Source organism: Gopherus evgoodei, chromosome 7, assembly GCF_007399415.2.
Source record: "Gopherus evgoodei ecotype Sinaloan lineage chromosome 7, rGopEvg1_v1.p, whole genome shotgun sequence".
Lineage (NCBI taxonomy): Eukaryota > Metazoa > Chordata > Testudines > Testudinidae > Gopherus > Gopherus evgoodei.
The window spans coordinates 35,630,369-35,654,066 of NC_044328.1; the positions used below are offsets into that span (position 1 = coordinate 35,630,369).

General features: G+C 40.3%; 1 protein-coding gene across 4 annotated transcripts; it reads right to left on the reverse strand.

The window, feature by feature from the left end:
• Positions 1-254: 254 nt before the first annotated feature.
• LOC115655472 (lipase member M-like) lies at positions 255-22,142 on the reverse strand. 4 transcript variants are annotated; one of them, XM_030570948.1, is made up of 11 exons: positions 21,089-21,179; positions 20,902-20,987; positions 17,780-17,894; positions 12,672-12,789; positions 11,593-11,791; positions 10,653-10,762; positions 8,836-8,972; positions 7,964-8,110; positions 6,803-6,874; positions 1,561-1,632; positions 255-904 (listed from the first exon to the last, which is right to left on the reverse strand). In XM_030570948.1, exons 3-11 carry the CDS (start codon positions 17,885-17,887, stop codon positions 785-787), a joined length of 1,083 nt encoding a protein of 360 aa, XP_030426808.1. In that variant the 5' UTR covers positions 17,888-17,894; positions 20,902-20,987; positions 21,089-21,179; the 3' UTR covers positions 255-784. The 4 variants fall into 4 exon arrangements, with proteins under 4 accessions (XP_030426808.1, XP_030426807.1, XP_030426806.1 ...); XM_030570947.1 differs by lacking the exon at positions 21,089-21,179 and adding an exon at positions 21,875-22,142 and having other exon boundaries at positions 814-1,349; XM_030570946.1 differs by having other exon boundaries at positions 814-1,349.
• Between the last annotated feature and the right edge of the window lie 1,556 nt (positions 22,143-23,698).

Sequence of the window (23,698 nt, forward strand, 5' to 3'; positions counted from 1 at the left end):
GTTCCCCTTTCCATCTGTTCTTGACTGGGCTCTCTCTCTCTCACACACTCACACACAGAAACAGAAACACACAAAAAATACTCAGCCAAAATCTCCCAGGCAGGTTCAGACATCCCTTTTGTCTTAGGTGGGGCTTATGCTTATAGTTGGAGATATATCTATCTATCTCCTAGAACTGGAAGGGACCTTGAAAAGTCATCAAGTCCAGCCCCCTGCCTTCACTAGCAGGACCAAGTACTGATTTTTGCCCCAGATCCCTAAGTGGCCCCCTCAAGGACTGAACTCACAACCCTGGGTTTAGCAGGCCAATAGTTATGTTAACTGAAGGGCGAGTTCATAGCTACTAATCTCAATGGGGTTTTACCTTAATCCAAAATATAATTTATTTTCCCTAACGTACATAGAGCACGTTTATGTACCTCAATAATGAGCAATTTAGAAATGCTGATTCTATTGGGAGTTAGGGGCCTAAATGCCTGTGTGGATCTAGGACAAAGAGATTAGATTGAATAGAATTATATATTCAATCAATGCAGAGAAAAAAAACCCCACAAACCCATGCAAAACAAAGGGCGGCCTGGGAATAGGGTCTGGGGAACAGACGTACCCTGCAGAGGAGCCAGGTGGTAGACAATCAGTACTTTTAAAAATACACTCAGGACCAGTGTAAGCAGTGAAGAGCTAGCAGATCTTTATTGTTTCATCCCAATGATAGCTGGGTGTGGAGGAAGGAGTGCTTCTGCCATTTCTGAAAAGCAGATGGACAGGGTACTGCTCAGCACTTCTACACACACACACACACACACACACACACACACGGCACTGGACTCTCTTCTGCCTTCCATAGCAGGCGTGAAGTTAAAGTGATTCTTCGAGAAATGTAGCTTTGTTTCCTGAGGTGATACTGTATTTAAGGAAAATCACCAGGAGGATAGAAAATATGACAACAACAAATGCAGTGAAAATACAGCCAATCATAGTAAATAATGGAGTCAGTAGAAGGGTTAACTTTTTTATAAAAAGGAAAATAGGCCTGCTCCTTACACAGAGAAAACGAAAACGAGCTTCATCAGTGGAATCCATCATTAACCTAAACCATGGCTAGTTTGTGCGGTTTATGGATTCTTCTCCATTAGATCAATAATTTCACTGTACATGCGCAGCGGCGCATCCAGCCCCCAGATGAAATCCAGATGTGCCCATTCAGGAATGTTTTTGTAATGAACAAGATTAATAATTTGAGGGAGTAAAACATTAGCATCCTTTAAGTCTGCAAGCAAGTCTTTTCCACCAGTCCATATTGCAGTTGGCACTGTCATATCTTTTATCTTGTATAAAGGAGGGGTGGCCTGGAAAACAGTGAATAGTGTAGAAATGAAAGTCTATGAAACCACAGCAAATTTTAGACACATCCATTCAGTAAATGATGAGAGAAACTACTCCTCAATGAAAACCAGGAAGAAAAATGCCCCTTACTTCCCCAACTCCTGGGCTCTCTTGCCAATTGTTTTATTTTTCCAAAGATGATGGCACTATTACACAAAAAAATCACAATCCTACCTGACCAAATTTCGCCATATTCTTGGTTTGACTGCGCCAGTTATAAGCTTGGAATTCCCCTGAATTAAATATCTAATATGAAAAGCAAGAAAGATAAAAAAGTTACAGTTGTAATACACAAATCACTTGATCAGGGGATAAAAAAGTAAGTCATGGAAACTTTCACCTCAAAGCCTTTGGTTGGATTCCACCTTACACTATGTTGACAGTAATTAAACTTAATCCCATTTAAAGGCTGTGTGGAAGCCTACACTAAATTAGCTTAGAGACAAGTGGATAGGTGTCTCTGTTAGCATCCAAGAAATTACCAACAGTTGGTAACCTTGTTACTGCAGTGGGGTCCTGGTCCATGAGTAGGGCTCCTAGGCACTTTGGTAATACAAATAATAAATAGTAATAAGGACTAACTGGACTTGGGTGACCAAATTACAGTATATTTGCCAACTGCTGGACAGTTATAGTATAAAATGAAACCATTTGCAGTGTTCCCCCATTTCATTTTTTCCCCTTGAGTCTCTATAAAAGATTCAAATATATGCTCTAGTTCAAAAGGAATTATTTGGGGAAATGCTATGGCCTATGTTATACAGGAGGTCAGACTAGATGACCACAATGCATCCTCTGGCTTTCGAAGCTCTGAATCTGTATCTATTTCTTTACAGATACAGATCACATACATAAAATGTAGGGCTGTCAAGCAAATAAAAAAATGAATCACTATTAATCGTGCTGTTAAACAATAATAGAATACCATTTATTTAAATATATTTGAAAATGTAGAAAACATCCAAAAATATTATTTCAGTTACAATACAGAATGCAAAATGTAAAGTGCTCACTTGATATTTATTTCTGATTACAAATATCTGCATTGTAAAAAACTATAGAAATAGTATTTTTCAATTCACCTAATGCAAGTACAGTAGTGCAATCTCGTCATCATGAAAGTTGAATTTAAAAATGTTGATTTATGTACAAAATAACTGCATTCAAAAATAAAACAATGTAAAACTTTAGAGCCTACAAGTCCATCCAGTTCTACTTCTTGTTCTACCAATTGTGCAGACAAACAAGTTTGTTTACATTTGCATGAGATAATGCTGCCTGCTTCTTATTTACAATGTCACCTGAAAGTCAGAACAGGCATTCTTATGGCACTGTTGTAGCCAGTATTGCAAGATATTTACATGCCAGATGCACTAAAGATTCATATGTCCCTTCATACTTCAACCCCTGTTCCAGAGGACATGTGTCCATACTGACAACAGGTTCTGCTCAACAATGATCCAAACCAGTGTGAACCAATGCATGTTCATTTTCATCATTTCACTCAGATGCCATCAGCAGAAGGTTGATTTCCTTTTTGGTGGTTTGGGTTCTGTAGTTTTCGCATCAGAATGTTGCTCTTTTAAGACTTCTGAAAGCATGCTCCACACTTCCTCCCTCTCTGATTTTGGAAGGCACTTCAGATTCTTAAACCAGTTCAATTGCTGTACCTATCTTTAAAAATCTCACATTAGTACCTTCTTTGTGTTTTATCAAATCTGCATTGAAAGTGTTCTTAAAATGAACAACATGTGCTGGGTCATCATCTGAGCTTGTTATAACATGAAATATATTGGAGAATGCTGATAAAATAGAGCCAGAGACATACAATTCTCCCCCAAGGAGTTGAATCACAAATTTAATAAACACGTGAGCATCATCAGCATGGAAGCACGCCCTCTGGAATGATGGCTGAAGCATGAAGGGGCATATGAATGTTTAGCATGTCTGGCACATAAATACCTTGGAATGCCAGTGTGACAGGTTGGATCACAGAAACCCCCTTGGGATCTGCTACCTGATGTGCCAAGACTACTTCTGCTCCTGTTTTCCCTGCCAGCTCAGGACTCCAGCACCCTGTCTTGCTGAGCCAGACACTCCCGTCTGCTCCAACACAGACCCAGGGTCTGAATTACTTGCCCCAAATCTGCAGGTTTACCTGAAAGCAACTAACAGAAGTGTGCTTGTCTTTAACACCCAGATGCCCAACTCCCAATGGGGTCTAAACCCAAATAAATCCATTTAACCCTATATAAAGCTTATGCAGGGTAAACTCATAAATTGTTTGCCCTCTATAATACTGATAGAGAGATATGCACAGTTGTTTGCTCCCCCAGGTATTAATACATACTCTGAGTTAATAAGTAAAAAGTGATTTTATTAAATACATAAAGTAGGATTTAAGTGGTTCCAAGTAGTAACTGACAGAACAAAGTAAGTCACCAAACAAAATAAAATAGAACAAATCTGTCTAATCAAACTGAATACAGATAATCTCACCCTCAGAGATGTTTCAGTAAGTTTTTTCTCAGACTGGACACCTTCCAGGCCTGGGCACAATTATTTCCCCTGGCTCTTGTTCCAACTTAGGTGGTAGCTAGGGGATTCTTCATGATGGCTCCTCTCCCTCTTTGTTCTCTTCCACCCCTTTATATATCTTTTGCATAAGGCAGGAATCCCTTTGTCCCTCTGTGAGTTCCCATCCCCTCCTTCTCAATGGAAAGACAGCAGGTTAAAGATGGATTCCAGTTCAGGTGACATGATCACATGTCACTGCCAGACTTCATTATCCACTTGCCAGCACACACATATACACGAAGACTTACAAGTAAAACACAGTCATTTGCAGACAATGGTCCTAGTTAATGGGAGTTATCAAGATTCCAAACCACCATTAATGGCCCACACTTTACATAATTATAATAGGCCCTCAGAGTTATATTTCATATATCTAGTTTCAGATACAAGAGTGGTACATTTATACAAATAGGATGATTATACTCAGTAGATGATAAGCTTTGTAATGATACCTTACAAGAGACCTTTTGCATGAAGCATATCTAAGTTACATTATATTCACTTATTATTGATTTTTTATAAAACCATATAGCCTGCAAAACATCACAGCTGGCTACAAAAGTGCGTGAGAACACCTGTTCTCACTTTCAGATGACATTTTAAATAAGAAGCAGGCAGCATTATCTCCTGTAAATGTAAACAAACTTGTTTGTTTTAGTGATTTGCTGAACAAGAAGTAGGACTGAGTGGACTTGTAGGCTCTAAATTTTACACTGTTTTGTTTTTTAATGCAGTTATGTAACAAAAAAAAATCTACATTTGTACATTGCACTTTAATGATGAAGCGATTGCACTACAGTACTTGTATGACGTGAATTGAAAAATACTATTTCTTTTATCATTTTTACAGTGCAAGTATTTGTAATAAAAAATAATAATGTAAAGTGAGCAATGTACACTTTGTATTCTGTGTTGTAATTGAAATAGATATAGCTGAAAATGTAGAAAAACATCCAAAATATTTAATACATTTCAATTGATATTCTGTTATTAACAGTACGATTGAAACTGCGATTAATCACAATTAATTTTTTTAGTCACAATTAATATTTTTGAGTTAATCATATAAGTTAACTGTGATTAATCGACAGCCCTAATAAAAAGTATAATCAGGACAACTTTCCCAAATGCTCATACATCCATAATATGTATTTTGCCACCCCTTTGTAACACTTCGCAGTCTGCTTTGGATTTAACTATCTTGAGTAATTTTGTATCTGCAAACTTTGCCATCTCACTGTTTACCCCTTTTTCCAAATCATTTATGAATATACTGAACAGTGCTCATCCCAGTGTAGATCCTTGGGGAACCCTACTATTTACTTCTCTCCATTGTGAAAACTGACAATTTATTCTTACTATTTGTTTCTGTCTTTTAACTAGCTACTGATTCATGAAAGGACCTTCCCTCTTATCCCATGACTGCCTACTTTGCTTAAGACTTTTGGAGTGAGACTTTGTCAAAGGCTTTCTGAAAGTCCAAGTACCCGATATTCACTGGATCACCCTTGTCCACTTGCTTGTTGACACACTGAAAGAATTCTAATAGATTGGTGAGGCATGATTTCCCTTTACAAAAGCCTTGCTAACTCTTCCCCTGCAAATCATGTTCATCTACGTGTCTGATAATTCTATATATATTATAGTTTCAACCAATTTGCCTGGTACTGAATTTAGGTTCACTGGCCTGTAATTGCCAGGATTGCCTCTGGAGCCTTTTTTAAAAAATGGAATTATATTAGTCATCCTCCAGTCATCTGGTATAGAGTCTGATTTAAGCAATAGGTTACATACCACAGTGAGTAGTTGTGCAATTTCATATTTGAATTCTGAACTCTTGGGTGAATACCATCTGGTCCTGGTGATTTATTACTATTTAATTTATCAGTTTTTTGTTTTATCACCTCAGTCTGAGATAGTTCCTCTGATTTGTCATATAAAAAAATGGCTGGTGCGGGAAGGTCCCTGATATCCTCTGCAGTGAAGACTGATTGAAAGATTTTATTTAGCGTCTCTTCAATGGCCCTGTCTTCCTTGAGTGCTCCTTTAGCACCTTAATCATTCAGTGGCCCCATGATTATTTGGCAGGTTTGCAAGGATTTCACTCTTGTGACTGTTCCTTTTAATTTCTGTTTAATTAGCCTTCTCATTTTTGTATGGTTCCTCTTTTTGAAGTGCTAGTGTGGTGCATTTCTTTGGTATTTTCCCTCCTGTTCAAGTGTTTGTGGTTGCAACGGATGTATATGCATATTTGCAACTGGACTGTACCTGAAGTGTTTCCTTCTCTGTTCCCCATCCTGCAGTATTGGCAGAGTACTTATCTTAGTATAAGAATGTCTTATCTTATACTGATCACAAAAACAAAAATTCAGCAACTCTGTCATACAAGATTTCCTTTTCCTAGAATATGCAATCACACAAGGAAAGATAGTAAACCTACTGACTAGAAGAATTATTGTCTGCAGTTCTAACACTGCCTCTGAATTGATAGGTAGTGTAGAAAAAAGGATGTAATAAGAGCTGTTATAAGAAGTAATTAATTAAAGTAAGAACCTGAGCCTTTTCGTTTGCTGTACTGTACATATATTAGTAAGACTACTTGCCGCATTACTCTTCCCTCTGATTTCCAAATTTGCTTGTCTTTCCTGGAGGAATTTCAATATCTGTTGTTTAAATGTCAACAAAAAGTACTGTTTTTGTTGAGATTTCAGTTGTAAACCACAAATTAGGCGAGTTTCCAACCATTAGCTGTAGCTTCACTTGAGAATATTAAATACACCCAATTTGTATAACATGCAGCGGTTAGCACCTACTTTGCAGCCCAAAAGCTGAACAGTACCTGGCTCCAGTGGATTACATTTTGTACAGATGTTCCTGCTGGGGCTCGGGCTACGTATACATTAACACGACTCTGAAAGAAAACATTCAGTGAGGGACCAGTTCCACCCCCTTTCTTACAGAGTAGCACCTTTTCACTAGAGTACTTCTGGTAATGGCAGTGAAACTACTCATGGAGTAAGGTACTCCATATGAGTAAAGGTGGCAGGATCAGCCCTTACCAAGTACTTCAAATGTGGCAATGCATTGGTTACAGAAAAACATTATGCAGAATTTTTAACGGAGTTATAGTCTCAAAGGATATGAAATCAACCATTTTGATAAAGCAGGAGATTTATCGAAGAGACTACAGAGTATTTATTTAGTTCATACTTGTAGGGATTAATAGGTAGGATTTGTGATATGAGGGGGAGCCCTTGATGGTCCAGGAATGTGCTAACTGCCATGAACATATAGAGCTAAATCCTGAGTCACGTCCTTAAGAAGCTGTTACATAGTCCATAATTCAGCAAAAGTCTAATTAAAAAATCAAAGGGGATTTTGCCTAGAATTGAACAAAAAAAGGGATCCTCCAAGTGTCTGTCTCCCTGTTCATGCATGTCTTTCATTCTTGGACCCATGGAGAGACCTCTGCAGTGTTGAGGATCCACGTGATGGGAGGAGTTAGATGACGGGGGTGGGTTTGCTACCAAGCATTGTTCCTCTCTCCCTTCTAACCTCAGAGGGAATCTGCTGAAAATGGGATACAGCCTGAGGCTTAATAACATTTTCTATGGTGCCCCAGTGCATTGTAAAACCTCAAGTATAAACAACAGTTCCATCGGCAGCAGCCACCACGATAAGCTTTCTCACCATGGGAGAGAACTCCAGCATATTTCCCTAAACACTTGTGAGCCTTGGGACATCTGTGGATTCTGGGGACTGACCTGCTTGCATTTCTGACAGGTGGAGAAAAGCTTTCCCCCAAAACAGTCATATAGCCCTCTGAGGGTTTCCTGTCTCTCAAACCATTCCTGTGGACTTTTCCATGGAAGGATGTGATTTGGCCTGACTAAGGACTTCAAGATTCAAATCACAGAGTTTCAAGTTAAAAATGAATATGACTTGAATATAGGGGCTAGAAATCTCCCTACACAACTACAGCCAGCTGTGTTGTACATACCATATTTATGTTATTTACATTGTAGCCTCCCAGAATGAAGAAGACATTTCCACAAAGCTTAGTAAAAATACCGCGGCCACAAAAGGAAACAATTAGCTTTCTCAGCCATTCACTTTGGTGAAATAATTCCCTTCTGCCAAGCAAGACCTGGAAAAACACAAAGGCATTGCTCACTTACTGAATTGTTCTATGCATTTTTCTTTTTTCAACCCCCCTCCCCTTATATTCTATTTCCCCCTTTTTCCCCTATTACACCCCTATTTTTCCTCCCCCTCCCCAACCTGCTGGCTACATACTGCTTGAGGGGGTGGGGGCATGTGGGAAAGAAGTTGTTTGTTTATCCATCAAACAGGAATAGCACAGGCATTGCCCGATCAACGTGGTTGAGCTTCAGATTTTTTTGCTTGTTTAATAATAGACTCCCTTTCAGGTTAACTCCAGATCTGCTTTTGCTCCTGCACCTGCAAGTACTTATGCACATGAGCAGTTTTGCACAAATAAGTAGCCCCATTGACATCAATGGGATTACTCACACTTGCGTAACACTTATGCATGTGATTTAGTGTCTGTAGGACTGGAGCCACAGTGATTCTTCTGGAGTTACTGTAAATATAGGTAAGTATGTTTTTTAAGTCATGAACTTAACTTTGTGGAATGCAATAGTCTCCTTTTGTATTTCTGGACATAAGTAAGAGAAAGACGTAGGTAGGTCAATTAATTCTCCCAGTATTGTGGGCAGAGCTGAACATCTTTAACCACAGACATGAGCAGACCCATACATTTCTAGCAAAATATATGTTTTCAGTTTGTCCATTCTAAAAGTCAAATAAATATTTAGACAATCAAATATTTTAAGTAGAAGGATCACATACCCTGAGAAACTTTTCAGGAAGATACAGGAGTTTTACTGCAGGGCTTCTGGCATATTTAACTGTAGTTACAGGGGCTAAGGCAAAATACAGTTTGATTCTTTTAGCCAGCTGGGGCATCGTTGAAAATGTAATGAAAGCTGAGAAAATTCAAGAGAGAAGTTAACTAGAGCCACTTTCATAAACTAAAATATCAGTATTTACCATACTCCATCCTTCAGTTTCAAACTTGCAGACAATCGTATAGCTATTCAGATATTGATTGATTACTGAAGTAAGTGTTGATCCTAGATTTCCTACTATCCTCCCTGTCCTACAGGCTTGCAAACTATTATCTGAGGCCATGGCTACAATAGAGAGGTGCAGCACTGGTGAGGGGGTTACAGCGCTGCAACTTAGGATGTGGCCACACTTGCAAAGCATGGCCAGCGCTGCAACTCCCTCATTGCAGCGCTGGCTGTACACTCGGTCGAGCCTCGGGTGTAGCGATTCCAGCGCTGGTGATCCAGCACTGGTCAGCAAGTGTGGACCCCACCAGCGCTTTTATTGACCTCCGGGGTATAAGGTATTGACCTCCCACAATTCCTGTCCACAACAAACCGGAAGAAAGGGGGAGCTCGGAGTTCAGCCAAACTGCTTATTTAAAAAACAAACACAGCTCCTGTTTGCTGAGCGAGCGGAGGCAGGCAGGGGAATTACTTTGGAATGTTCACAGCTGTTTGCTTGAAGAGAGAAACAGCATGCTCACACGGCAGAGGGGGAGGGGGAAGTCCGTGTTGAGCAGATGCTTATCTGGTCTGACGGCTATTTAGGAGTGCATAATTTGAATTTAGTGAATGAGAGAGGGGTTGGGGAAGAGGTCAGAACTTTTTAAATGATTGAAGGTAGGCACTGTGTGTCTTCCAGTCCTTAGAATTTGCAAAGCAGGGAGCTGAGAACAGTGTCAGCTCCAAAAATCCAATCTCTCTGTCTCTCCCACGCTCCCTGTCACATTCCATTCCACCCCACCCCCCTCTTTTGAAAAGCACGCTGCAGCCACTTGAATGCTGGGATAGCTGCCCACAATGCACCACTCCCAACAGCGCTGCAAATGCTGCAAATGTGGCCACACTGTTTAGTTCTGAAGATACATGCATTACTCTCCCAAACAACTGCCTCATTATATTGCCTTTGTTTTTACCCTCCACTCTACCCAACCCCTCTGTCAGCGGCCATCTCCACATTTTGCTTGTCTTAACTTAAGTCCTGATCCCACAGTTAGATCCAAAACCCCTTAACCCACGAACTCAATGCAACTATTGGGTCATATTAAACTGCAGTGTAAGTCCAAATCATTGGAGTTACAGCAGGAATGCATTTGGCCCATTCTGTTTTGTTATCTTTCATATAAAAGGTGTTAGAGAGATCCAAACACAGTCTTCACTGCTGTATAGCGGTGCAGACATGATTCCATAACTAGGGCCCTACCAAATTCACGGTCCATTTTGGTCAATTTCACTGTCATAGGATTTTAAAAATAATAAATTTAATGATTTCAGCTATTTAAACCTGAAATTTCACGGTGTTGTAATTGTAGGGGTCCTGACCCAAAAAGAAGCAGAAGTAAGGGTGGCAATACTATGACTGCCCTAAAATAACTCCTTTTTGGGTCAGGACCCCCAATTTGAGAAATGCTGGTCTTCCCCATGAAATCTGTATAGTAGAGGGTAAAAGTGCACAAAAGACCAGTTTTCACCAGGGGCGGAGAGGGAGAATGAGATTTCCTGAGATAGGACCCTATCCATAACACATCACTCTGCATTCCTTGTAACATTACATACCTATAGCGGCACCCTGTGAATAGCCAACATAGTACAACTGCTCTTGTCCAGTTTTCTGCATAATAAAGTTTAGCACTGCTGGAAGGTCAAACTTGGCCATCTCATCAAAACTGCCGAGAGAAAGGATGAAAAACATGCATGCATAAATTAAATCCCAGATGAGTTAGCATTGGATAAGGGAAATCTAGTTTTGTCAGATGAGAAAAAACAAACTGCTTTGTGAATAATTCTACTATTTTGAGTCCTAGGTCTTTGTGGCACCTGGTGTAAAAAAGACTGTTCACTAATTTCCGAGGTGCTTTCTGCTCATACCTTAGGGATTGATCCAGGCCCCATTGAAGTCAATGGACAGACTCCTTTTAATTAGAGTAGGCTTAGGATCAAACCATGAGTGCCTAATCTTCCTATGTAGAAGAAACAATCAATTACACAGTAATGGAACCACTTTCATGGAGACATAGGATCATATAATGTACTACTACAGTCTAGTCTTCAAACATTCATTAAAATAAAAGTGCACTGGAAGCCCTAGTGATTGAAGTTTTCTGTTTGCCTTCAGGGAAGGTACAGTGTGGATACAAGTAGTGCTGTCTTCCCTGAGTCACCCCGTTGTTGAACCTCAGCAGTGTCTAATAGGCCAATGAGGACTCCAATTAGTGCTAGTTATGGTAATATTTTTTCAGTGTGGCTAGACTACAGCCAGCTCATTACCCAGCACCAGCTTCTAAGCCATCAAATGGCAACAATTTTCACTCATTGCCAACGTGCATTGAGTTTAAACCAATGATCCAGATGCACTCTGACACCACAGCGATGGGTGCTTTATAAAAATCTAGATAGATGAGCAGACAGATAAAAATGAAAGATTTCAATATCCCATTAACAATATCCCAAGTCCCTCAGAATGCTATTTCCAACAGTGCTCAATAATTCAATCTACCTGAAAGACCAGAACTCATCTTGCTCAACAGAAAGATTGAGGTGTCTTCTAGACCAGGTGTTCCCTCTGCTGTTTCCCATCCAAACGTCATAGCCAGCATCTGCTAGTATGAAGCCCAGGCTATTGTTGGCCAGGTTTGTGACCCAGTTGCTAGCATCTCCTAGTAATCCATGTTGAAGAAATACAGCAGGCTTTACAACTGAAAGAAAAAAAAATTACTGAGCTGCTGGATTAATATGGTAATACAATGATACTCCTGTCCAGTACTCAAAACTGTGATTCCCAGTCCTGCGCCGGATTAAAGGCACACTCCTATGGATTTTTTTAAAGCGTTTATCCCTTTTTCAATTTGTTATGAGATATAATGAATGCCTGGACTTTTAAAAAGTTGATTTCCTGTTTATCTAAGGAATATCAGAATGTAAAGTCTAGTCTCGCTGGTTTTACTGAAGAAGTATGGCAGAACTGAGAGATGAGCTTCTAAATACCTTAGTTTAAGTAGTAAAGCCATGGAATTTTTAATAAAGGCTTTCTTTATTCAAAATGTTAATTCATCACTGAGATTAAACAGGTGTGAACAAAAGCAACCATAACACAAACCATGAGATCCAAGGAAGAAACTCGGCTTTCCTGAAAGTGAGTGTTTGGGGTAGATTGCAGCCTTCAAGTTTTTTGTTTTTTTTTTCAAATTTCTACTGATCAAATGCTAAATCCCTCATGATCGGAGTACAAGCTTAAGTTCATTCAAGGCCAGATTTTCAGAAACAGACCATTAGAACATGGGTGCTGGAACTACAGGTGCAAGAGCAGTCCGTGGTTTCCATCATATACAGGGTTTACAATTTTGTTCAATGGCTTTCAGCATCCCCTCTATACAAATTGTTCCAATGCCACTGATTTACCACCAAATTCTGCTCACCTTACTCACAAAAACATTTCCATCAACTTCAGTGTGACTACCCACCTAAGGCAAGCAGGACTTGAGTCCAAACGTATGCAGATTGGCAAAGCAATTTAGACACCTGTTTTTCAAAATGTGTCCTATTAAGTCTTCGTTGCTTTACAGAAATAAATCATACCCGTATTCCCCTGATTTTCTATTCCATAAGGGATTCTGTTAATGCTAAGGATATAGCCATCTTCCGTCACCACTTCATGCTCCTCACTGGGGTACCCTCTATAGGTAATGAGCTCGCTCTGCAAGAGAAAACACAAATGCTTTTACTTCAGATGGCTTACGGGTGTTCATTTTCTACACAGTATGTATATGGAAGGATCTCTGTGATGACAAAATTTTGTGAACTAGATCCAGCTGAGGATCTGGTCCCTTAGTTGTTAGTTATCCAGAACAAAAAGAAAATATCATATTTTAATGACACATCCCTCAAAACGACCCCTCTTTTCTTTCATATTCCACAATATTTTCTGGAACGTTTTAGCAGGATTGTTGTAAGCAAGACATGAAAAGTAATTCTTTCACTCTATTCAGCACTGATAAGGTCTCAGTTGGCGTACTGTGTCCAGTTCTGGGTACCACACTTTGGGAAAGATGTGGACAAATTAGAGAAAGTCCAGAACAGAGCAACCAAAATTATTAAAAGTCTAGAAAACATGATCTATCTGGAAAGATGTGTTTGTTTAGTCTGGAGGAGAGAAGACTGAATCTTAAAGTACGTAAAAGGTTGTTATGAAAAGGAGGGTGATACAGTGTTCTCCTTATCCACTGTGGACGGGACAAGAAACAGTGGAGTAAAATTGCAGCCTGGGAGATTTAGGTTAGACATTAGGAAAAACTTCCTAACTGTAAGAGTAGTTAAGCACTGGAACAAATTATTGTACCTAGGGAGGTCATGGAAATTCCATCCATCACTGGAAGTTTTTAAGAACTGGTTAGACAAACACCTGTGAGGAATATCCTAGATAATGCTAAGTCCTGCCTTAATGCAGGGAACTGGACTAGACGATTTAGTGAGGTCCCTTACCGCCCTACACTTCTATGATGCTATGTTCTAAATCTCAGCTCTAGAATTCTGCCACTTAGTCAAACAAAGACAGAAATCTAGAAAAAACTTAAAATATGGAGATTAAAAGAGAAGGATTAATCATTGAGAAATCTGTTAGTAGCTAGAGATTTCAGTAAGAGTCTATTTTGAAGGATGCCAAATTAGCTTGTGTAATTCACATACTGTACAAATGTTTATTCAAGGAGATGAATGGTGTTATGTGTATATGGGTATGAAGTTTATGAAGGAGAGGTGATAGCCCCTCTGAGTTAAGGTTGGACCCAGAGTTACATTTTAAAGCTACTCCCACTGCAACAATAAAATTGTTCTCAAAAGATTCCCTGAAAGTTAACCTTTTAGAAGATTAGAGAACTTTTCCAGGAAGTTAAAAAGAAACTAAGTTATTTTTGTGATTAAAATCCCTTAAAGTTGGCTCCTTTTTGATATGTTTGCCAGTTATGTAACCCTTCTTTGTCCCCAATGAAATCAAGTAACACTGCAAAATTTGAAACATAGGTAGACATTGACATTTACTCAGCACTTTTCAGGGTCAGGAACAGTAAAATGGCTATGAGTTTAAGATGTAAAATGCTGACATTTTTAGAGTGTGAAATGTGGTGTGATGGCAAAGACTTAGGTCTATGAGCTCTGTGTGGTGGCTTGATGAGATGATGAATCGTTGTTTCCTATGCAGCTAGGGAGTGCCAGAGAAGACAGAGTGTGTGGAATAGGTTGGAAATGTAAGCAGGGGGTAGAAGGGAATAGTGGAAAAGGAGTGATCTCAGGTAGTGTTAAATTCAGTTTTTGAACTTTTCTGATACTGAATTTCCAGCTTTTTAGAATAAAAATATTATGAAACCACCTTAACTTTCAGTTAAAAACTGCCTGTGAACTAAGCAAACCTCACAAGAGCCTCATAATATAATGTTATCTACATTTTACAGTGGGCTACATGATGGCTCAGAAAGGTTGGGTGACTGAATATACTCCTGTATTCACATCCTACAAATTGTTGTAATAATCTTTGTGCAAACTATGCCTTGTAAAGTATCATTTGAAAACTCAATTTGCTGGTCATTGTTGTCCTGGTAAAATGTGGTAGCAACATTGTATGTGAAGTTATAAGCTTTTCCTATATGATATTATTAACACATAGAATCATGGAACTGGAAGGGACCTTGAGAGGTCATCTAGCCCAGTCTCCTGCTCTTGTGGCAGGACTAATTATCTAGACCATTCATGTCAGGTGTTTGCCTAACCTGCATTTTCCAAAACCCACAGCCCTGCCCAAACTGAGGTTGGCAAACAGGTCTGTCCTACACAAAGGAATGTGTGCTCTGCTTCATTTGCATGTAAGCAGTAAACAGAGTCATCAAGCAGGAGAAAAAGGCAGCATGGTACATGGTACATCCTTCCACATAGACTTTTTGTCTTACATTTCTGGGGGGAAATCTAAGACTGGGGGTGTGTTGGGGTCACTCAGCAGTATAACTGAGGCTGGTGAGAGGCAGTGTGTAATCCAAGTGTGGCTGGCAGACTGCAGCCACACACAAGCACTCAGCATGTGACTTGCATGCTGGAAGGCTGTTTGTGAGCTGCCCAGGTGGGAGCTACTTCAGCAAGGCATTGTATGGTATCCAAGGTTTCATGGCAAGGGTGACACAGCTGTTCATGAGCTGGGATTGGACCCTGGTATGTCACAGTGACTTGCCCAGGGTCACACAGGAAGAGAGCAGAGCCAGCTCATTGCTCTGAAACCACCACTGTCCCAGAGCTTTAAGGTTCCACATGTGCTGCTGGAAGGCAGGGTCGTTTTAGAGATACTCAGCATTCTTTAGTGGCATTTACCCTGCAGGGCAGTAGGATCAAGATTTTTTAAAAGAAACCAGTGATTTAAAGGGGCTTGATTTTCAGGGAGTGGGTGCTCAGCACTTTTTGAAAATCAGCCCCTTTACTATGTCTGATGCTGGGTGCTCCCCAAAAATGGAGACATCCAAAAATCACAAATCACTTCCAAAAATCTTGGTGGAGGAAGTCTGTAGTTCCAGAACCTCCATTGCTTGCCCTTTTCAGCTAGAAGGCTGGTGCTGGTGCAACAAAATCCAGTATTCAAAGGGAAATTTTACTATGCCACTTCAGTAAAGAAAAATTCTGCATGTTGTAGTTTCTATCCCTCATAAGCTGGACTCTGATACATGTAGGTAGCAAGGAACATCTGGCAAAACAGAATGACAGTAAGCCCTGGCCTATGAGTTTAGGTGGAATTTAGCATCGTTAGATTGATTTAACCCTGCACCCATCTACACGACGAAGCCATTTTTGTTGACTTAAAGGGCTCTTAAAATCGATTTCTGTACTCATACCCGACAAGGGGATTAGTGCTGAAATCGACCCTGCTGGGTCGAATTTGGGTTAGTGTGGTCGCAATTCGATAGTACTGGCCTCTGGGAGCTATCCCAGAGTGCTCTATTGTGACCGCTCTGGACAGCACCCTCAACTCAGATGCACTGGCCAGGTAGACAGGAAACATCTCCAAGGGCATGAAGGACGGAGGTTATAAAAAGGACCCGCAGCAGTTCCGCGTGAAACCTACCAAAGAATCAGAGAGGCAAACGGCAGCTCCGGGTCAGAGCCCCAAACATGCTTCTTCTATGATGAGCTGCATGCCATTCTAGGGGGTGCCCCTACAACTACCCCACCTCTGTGCTTCCCTGCTCCCCCACCCCTCCTGGGCTACCTTAGCAGTTATCCCTCCATTTGTGTGATGAATTAATAAAGAATGCATGAATTTGAAACAATAATGACTTTATTGCCTCCACAAGCAGAGATCAAAATGGGGAGGAGAGGACAGTTGGCTTACACGGAAGTAGAGCGAACCAGGGGGGCGGGTTTTCATCAAGAGAAACAAACAGAACTTTCACACCATAGCCTGGCCAGTCATGAAACTGGTTTTCAAAGTTTCTCTGATGCACAGCGTGCCTTGCTGTGCTCTTCTAAGTGCGCTGGTGTCTGCCTGCACATAATCAGCAGCCAGGCGATTTGCCTCAACTTCCCACCCTGCCATAAATGTCTCCTCCTTTCTCTCACAGATATTGTGGAGCACACAGCAAGCACTAACAACAATGGGAATATTGGTTTTACTGAGGTCTAACCGAGTCAGTAAACAGCCCCAACGAGCTTTTAAAAGTCCAAATGCACATTCTACCACCATTATGCACTTGCTCAGCCTATAGTTGAACTGCTCCTTACTACTGTTCAGGCTTCATGAGCCATGGGAGCAAGGGATAGGCTGGGGTAGGTGCAACTGCATGGTGCTGCCGACTGGGAGAGCAGCCTGAGACAGAAGCCTTCACGTAGCATGATATTCCAGGCAGGACTGACTCTCCATTAGACAAAACTTAAAGAAGAGAATGACCTGGAGTCATTCCCATTTTTGTCCAGGCACCCCCCGACCGACCTCACCAAGACCGGCCAAGAGCACTCATTTCTGCCCAAGCGCCCCCGACCAACCTAATTGAGGTTGGCCAGGAGCACCCATGGGACAACGACAACGGCTAGCAGTTGTATTGCACCATCTGCTGTCTGCAAGGCCAGGGGATGCTGCTGTGTCACACTGCAGTAGCACATCTTCCAGCAGCACCCACGAGACATACAGTGACAGTGAGCTGAGCGGGCCCCATGCTTGCCGTGGTATGCCGTCTGCACAGGTGACCCAGGAAAAAAGGCGTGAAACAATTTTTTGCTGTTGCTTTCATGGAGGGAGGGAGGCAGGGGGACCTGATGACATGTACCCAGAACCACCTGTGACAATGTTTTTGCCCCATCAGGCATTGGGAGCTCAACTCAGATTTCCAATGGGCGGTGGAGACTGCGGGAACTGTGGGATAGCTACCACAGTGCAATGCTCTGAAAGTCAACGCTAGCCTCGGTACTGTGGATGCACACCGCCGACTTAATGCGCTCAATGGGGACACACATAATCGACTGTATCAAATCAATTTCTAAAAAATCGACTTTTATTAAATCGACCTATTTTCATAGCATAGACATAAGTGTTTGAGAACAGGGGAAATGTTAGCTGAGTGCATCTCACCCGAACCTCTTAATACAGACAATTCTAAACAATTCTGTGCTATCATCAATGCATTCCATTCGTTTTAAATTAATTCCAATGAATAACTTACAATGTTCATATATGCCTCAGGATCCACATGATCTCTCTTCATTCTTATGAGTTTCTCTAAAGATACAGTTCCTTGGAACAAATATGCCACTGTAATGAATAGCCACATCTTGGTTCTGTGTAAAACAGTACATTCATCTGTTAACAACATTGCTCTAGCTGCACGTACAATACAATACGGACATGGCACTTTGTCTGAAAAGAGGTGAATTGCTGAGAGATGAAGTTCTGCCTGGTACAACAGTGAGCCACCTGGCACAGCTCCTGATTGCTTATGCAGTGCAAGCAGCAAAAACTGGAAGCAAAAAGCTTCATAATGCACCCACCCACCCAAGAGTCAGGCATATACCAACTCAGGACTCCCTTGAATGAATGCTAGGCTGTAGTGCCAGCATTCAATCCCAAAGGCACTCCATTGCCCTCCTGTCTGCAGAAGGCTGAGCAAGTGCATAATACTTTTTTCCCAAAAGCAGGAGTAAGGAGAATTGTATGGCATGCTGTCCTGTGGCCCCTCAGGTTACTGGGGCATTCTGCCTGCCTCTGCCTCACAGAGACAAAATGCCTCAAAGCATCTCTGCTCAGAAGCTGCATCTCTATATGCTCACATATTCTCACTTTCTCTCTCACACACATACACTCATGGGGACTGGCTTCAGAGAGGAACAAGACAACAATTTAGCTTGCAGACTCAAAAAGATTTTGACAGATCTGTGGAAATGGCAAGGATATAGTTAAAATAATTTAAAATTTGACAATTCTCGTATTAAGACGAGGAAAGGCAGGAAGGGCATGTGCAAAGTGACATGTACCATATGATTAACACGGTTGAAGATTTCAGTCTGCTTTTTATCAACATGTTTCATTCTGAAAGTGTAAGAAACTGAATTCTCTGAAGGACTGAAATGAAACCCAGGGCCTGACTGTCCAAGGCTGGCACCTTGTGTCCTTATCTGTTTCCTGTGCAAAGTGAATGCAAAGCACTACCGTATGGTTTTGTCCCCACCTTGCACAGGTGTGAATGACTACACAAAGGTACAAGGCAGTGAGGGGTCAGGCCCAATGGACTTACTCAGAAGAATAAAAGGACTATTAGATTTATAGAATTGGGCTCTAAATAAAGACTAGAGTGACCTCAACACCAATTTTAATTAGCAAAAACAATGAAGAGTCCTTGTGGCCCCTTAGAGACTAACAAATTTATTGACTCCTCGTTGTTTTTGCTGATACAGACTAACACGGCTACCACTCTGATTTTAATTAGGTTACTCTAAAACTTTTTTTGTTATTTATTTTTAAAATGTCCATGTCACATATAACATATCTCAGGGGAAAATTATTCATACCTGTACATAGCTCTCCAATGAGAATGAGGCAGAGAAAAAAACTTAGTTCAGAGAGCTATTAAAATTGGATTAATTAGCCCTAGTAACCCTCCATAACAAAGGCGCTAGACATTTGGTGGCACGGAACTAATTTCAGGATCAACACAAGCAATGGCATTGTCACTTGTATAAACAATTCTGATGACCTCGTGCTTGGCATATCTGAATTAACTGAGTTGCTGGACCCAGCTTCATATAATATTTTTGTATTTTTATCTTTTGTATTACACACAGCTGCCTGGGAGTGGGTGTTAGGTTCTGTCTAATTAAACGGACAAAGAAGAGGCGAGCCAGAAACCAAAACTGTTCAGAGAAAGGGTTGGTTTCCACAAACCTCCCCATCTGAAAAAAATTAGAAGAAAAAGTTTTGGTTTTTGGTTCAACATTTCTTTGGTTCTAAAATGTTAGGTCATTTATACTTAAGAAAATGTTAAAAGGTCAAAATGCCTCAAGTGATCCAAACCCATTTTTTCCTGGTTAATCAGTTCTCAAAAATGTTCAAAATGTTGTGGTTTTGTCCCAATTCAAGATGGAAACAATTTTCAATATCGCAATAATTCTTGCAAAATGGGAAAACCATTTCCCATGTAGCTCTAATAATGATCGTCCATTCAGTCTCTGATTCCTTACATGTAACTCTTTTTCCTCTTTGATCCCATCCTAAAAGATTAAGGGGACCGGGAATAGGTAGCTAGAAGATTAAATTAATGATGAGGTTTTAGTGGCCTAACTACCTGATCCTATTGCTTTATCTCTTAGGATAGAGTTCAAAGAATTACACATAAGGATACAGTAAAAACTCTAATGGGGTGATCAATATGCTATGCAATAGGGACGACTATCAACAGAAGCAAGAATTGCACAGCTGCTGTGTAGTAAGTGTAGGAGGTACTTTTGAAAATCAGGTGACTTATGTAGCAACCAACTAAAGATTTCAGATCCTAAATGTAGGCACCCTTTTTTAAAATCTTGGCCAGAATTTGTAATTTATACAAATGACCTAAATGTCAAAGTCCCTCTACTTAATGGGATATGGAGGTGGGCCTTGACAAATGCAGTTGAGTGCAGCAAAGTCCAGCCACACCATGGGAATAAGAATGTAAGTGGATGAGGACAGGACAAAGGTGAGAGGGTATTTATGAAATGTGTCTTTGGTCTGTGAATACCTCTGAATCGTTTTGTAGATTTCAGAGAACCAGTAATGTACATCTAAGCTGAGCATATTTCATTGGCAAACACACTGCAGTTGCTGCTCCTCAGGCCAATAAGCATCCATGGTAGTCTTTTCAGAAAAGTTAACATAAATAAAGGGTTTATTCTTCCCCTTAGAACAAAAGTTACACATATGTGTACACAAAGATATACACACTGTATACACAAGGTCCCTTTTTAAATAATATTAGCTGTTTAGAAAAGTTCACTTCTTTTATAATGAAAAGGATACATGCATTTTAAAGTACTTTCAGATCAACTCATCCTTCCTACTCATTCTCTCACCTCTCTTCCTCTACTGAAAAGATCTACAGACCAGAAGAGAATGAGTTGTACAGTCACCCTTTATCAGAAGGCACCTTTCAGCAAGCAGCAATTATTTTGTCCATGTAATTTTAAACAACAAGAACAAACCTTAGAAAGGTTACCTCTCAACAGCACATGCTAAATCATTATTTGGTTTTGTCTCTTGCAACCCCAAGAAAGCCATCACAATTCTGGATCAGAGTGAAGTGAAAGTATTACCAACCTTGTGCTCAAGTTCACTTGCTCCACTCAGAGATTCTGATGCAGGAGTGACGGCAGCTCTGATGGCCCCAGTGTTTAACAGCAGCACTAGGTAAAGGAGATAAACAATGTGACATAAATAGCACAAAATTTTCCCAATAATAATGGCAATGAGCACTCATTTCTCTCCACTTCCTTCTTCTTTTTACCTGGCAAGTTAGCAGCACTTCAAGTTATTCATATTAAAGGGAGTGCACTGCTTTAGTGCTACTTATAGGAGCTGACTGCTTTGACTCTCACAGAATGCAGTAGTTTTAAAGGGAATACTGAGCCCCTTGAAGTGGAACAGCCTCGTCAGGAATTTCAAATACAAACACATTCACAGAGGTGTCATGCCAATAAAACCTGGAAGAATTCCCTTTTTTACTGCTAGCCTGCCAGGCCAGTTATATTCTTGTTCTATGGAGGGGATAGACGGTAATCTCATTGTTTGATGCCATGATAAATGTGAATTTTACAGCACAAAAATGTTTTTATTCTCTTTTATGCACATGCTGCCATTCCATATTGCTAAAGTGATGCAGAAGCAGCTAAGGAGATTTCCCTATTCTGATTACATATGCATACTCTCAGTGTGAATTCCATGCATACAATAATGAATATATAAACCCCTTCAGTGTGCAATTAGAAATGAGAAGGAAAGTTTTAGGGGAGAGTCTGATCCCATGAGATTTGCTGTCACAGAGCCCTGAACTCAGGTCCTGGCTGGAAAGTAAAAGATGAAATAATGATCATATCTCTCATGTTAAAATGTATTTATAAATGTTATGTCTATCCCTGGATTTTGGCTGGGCTTTTAAGTCTTTTTTGGTATTTGTTCATAAAGAATTTCAGCTTGCCGCTAATAAAACCTCCTTTCAGCATGAGCTCCAAGTCCCCTTATCTTTGAAGAACAACATGAATTTCCAGAATAGACTGTTCAAATATGTGCTTACCTTTGAATGCCTCACATCATTCAAATTCATTAAGGTGTAGTGTTAACTGGTTCTGAAGAAAGCCTGATTCATTCTTCTGGGGAAAGTTGTATCTTATAGAAAAATATGGAATTCATAACAAAACAACATGATTGGTAGAATCAAACAAATGTGCCAACTCCATAAATGTCAATGTATTGGCATTACTGACTATTGCAGGGCATAGTCCCTTGAGCTCAATGAGACTACAGATGTAGTAAGTGCTTGGTTTAGTAGTAAATGCTCAGAGGATCAGATGCTTAAGGCTTAGTCCTCCCAAGCCTTATAAACGTGCTTAATTTTATGCAATGGGTAGTCTCGGTTTAAAGAAATTATTTATTACTGTATATTACCCTTCCAAGTAAGGAACATTTGTGGAGCACAGGAGCCACTTAACCATAGGCTCCATTTTTCTTCCCCCCAATGGATAGCTGAACAAATTTTGAATTGAAATAACAAGAAACTAAAATTCCAAGATTGAAACATCTCCTTAGTTTGGTAGGTTCAAAATGAAGATCAGAGTGGATCAGGCTCATAACGCACAACCACACACACATACACACAAAAAAGTGATGCAGATAGCAAATAAAATAATTGGTAACTAAAGTAAAACCAGTGAGACGATGCCTTGCAGCATCTTAGCTGAATATGCAGGGCTCTGTACATGCTCACAATGCCTATGTGAATGTTGATGATTCTTGTATATTATTAAAACAATCAATTTCAATTAAATGAAACAATCAACAAGGCATTCTGATTTTATGTTATATTAATGTGAGCTGCTATTAATCTTTAATACATGTTCCTCTATATGACATTGGTTCAGGAAAGATTGGACTTACAGGAATGGGTTATTTTCTTGGGGACATGGGGATGCATTAATCTTGCAGACTGTATTCCTACTTGAGTTTATTAAGTAGAAGGCATACACTCAAACAGAGATATTACCAGAGGTAGCAAAACCAAAGTATCTGTTGTATCTTGTATATCCAATACCATTTTCAGGACTCCAATAAATAGCTCTCTGTACTCTAGTTCTAAGTCAAACTGTTCCTTTCATTTTAGTTTTTTACAGAACAATCTTTTCAGTGTTGCATTACTCTGCCTATTACCTCTCCACATACACATCAAATCCTTTGGGCCTAATTTTCAGAATACTTCCTGTACTGTTCTACAGGTGGGACTAGTGCCATTATCAATTCTCACCCATGTTCTGTCATCTATGGCCATAAACAGAAAAGCCAGCAGCAGAAGACAAGAAAGATTTCAAAACCTGATTAAAAAATTAAGAGGAGAATTCATAAAAGCAGAAGTTAGGTTTGCCACCTTTTGAGTCAGATAAGGGTATATTCAGCATCACTGGCTGGGCCCTACCTTGCACAACCATAATCCTAACCCAAATTGCTCTCCTCATCCCCCTGCCAACGGTAGCTTGGGAATCCTACCCTCCACAATCCTAGCTTATGGAGCCCATACCACCCCAGCTGTAATTGTAGTCCCATGGAGCCCTTGCCTCCATAACCCTAAACCTGTAAAGCCCAATCACTACCCTAATCCTAACCCTAGGGAGCTCTCCGAGCCTCAACCTGAAATCCTAACCCCAGGTGAACTTCTATAGAAACTTTGTAGCTAAAAAGAAAACACAGGCACTGCAGGAGGCAGGATCAAAGATAAGATCAACCTCTAATGGAAACTGTAAAATAGGTGGTAGTCGGAGCTGCTATTGTGGCCAACACCAATCAGGAATAGCTTCTTATTGTTAAAGGTTCTACCCAACTACCCATGTGTAACTTCACAGCTAATAGC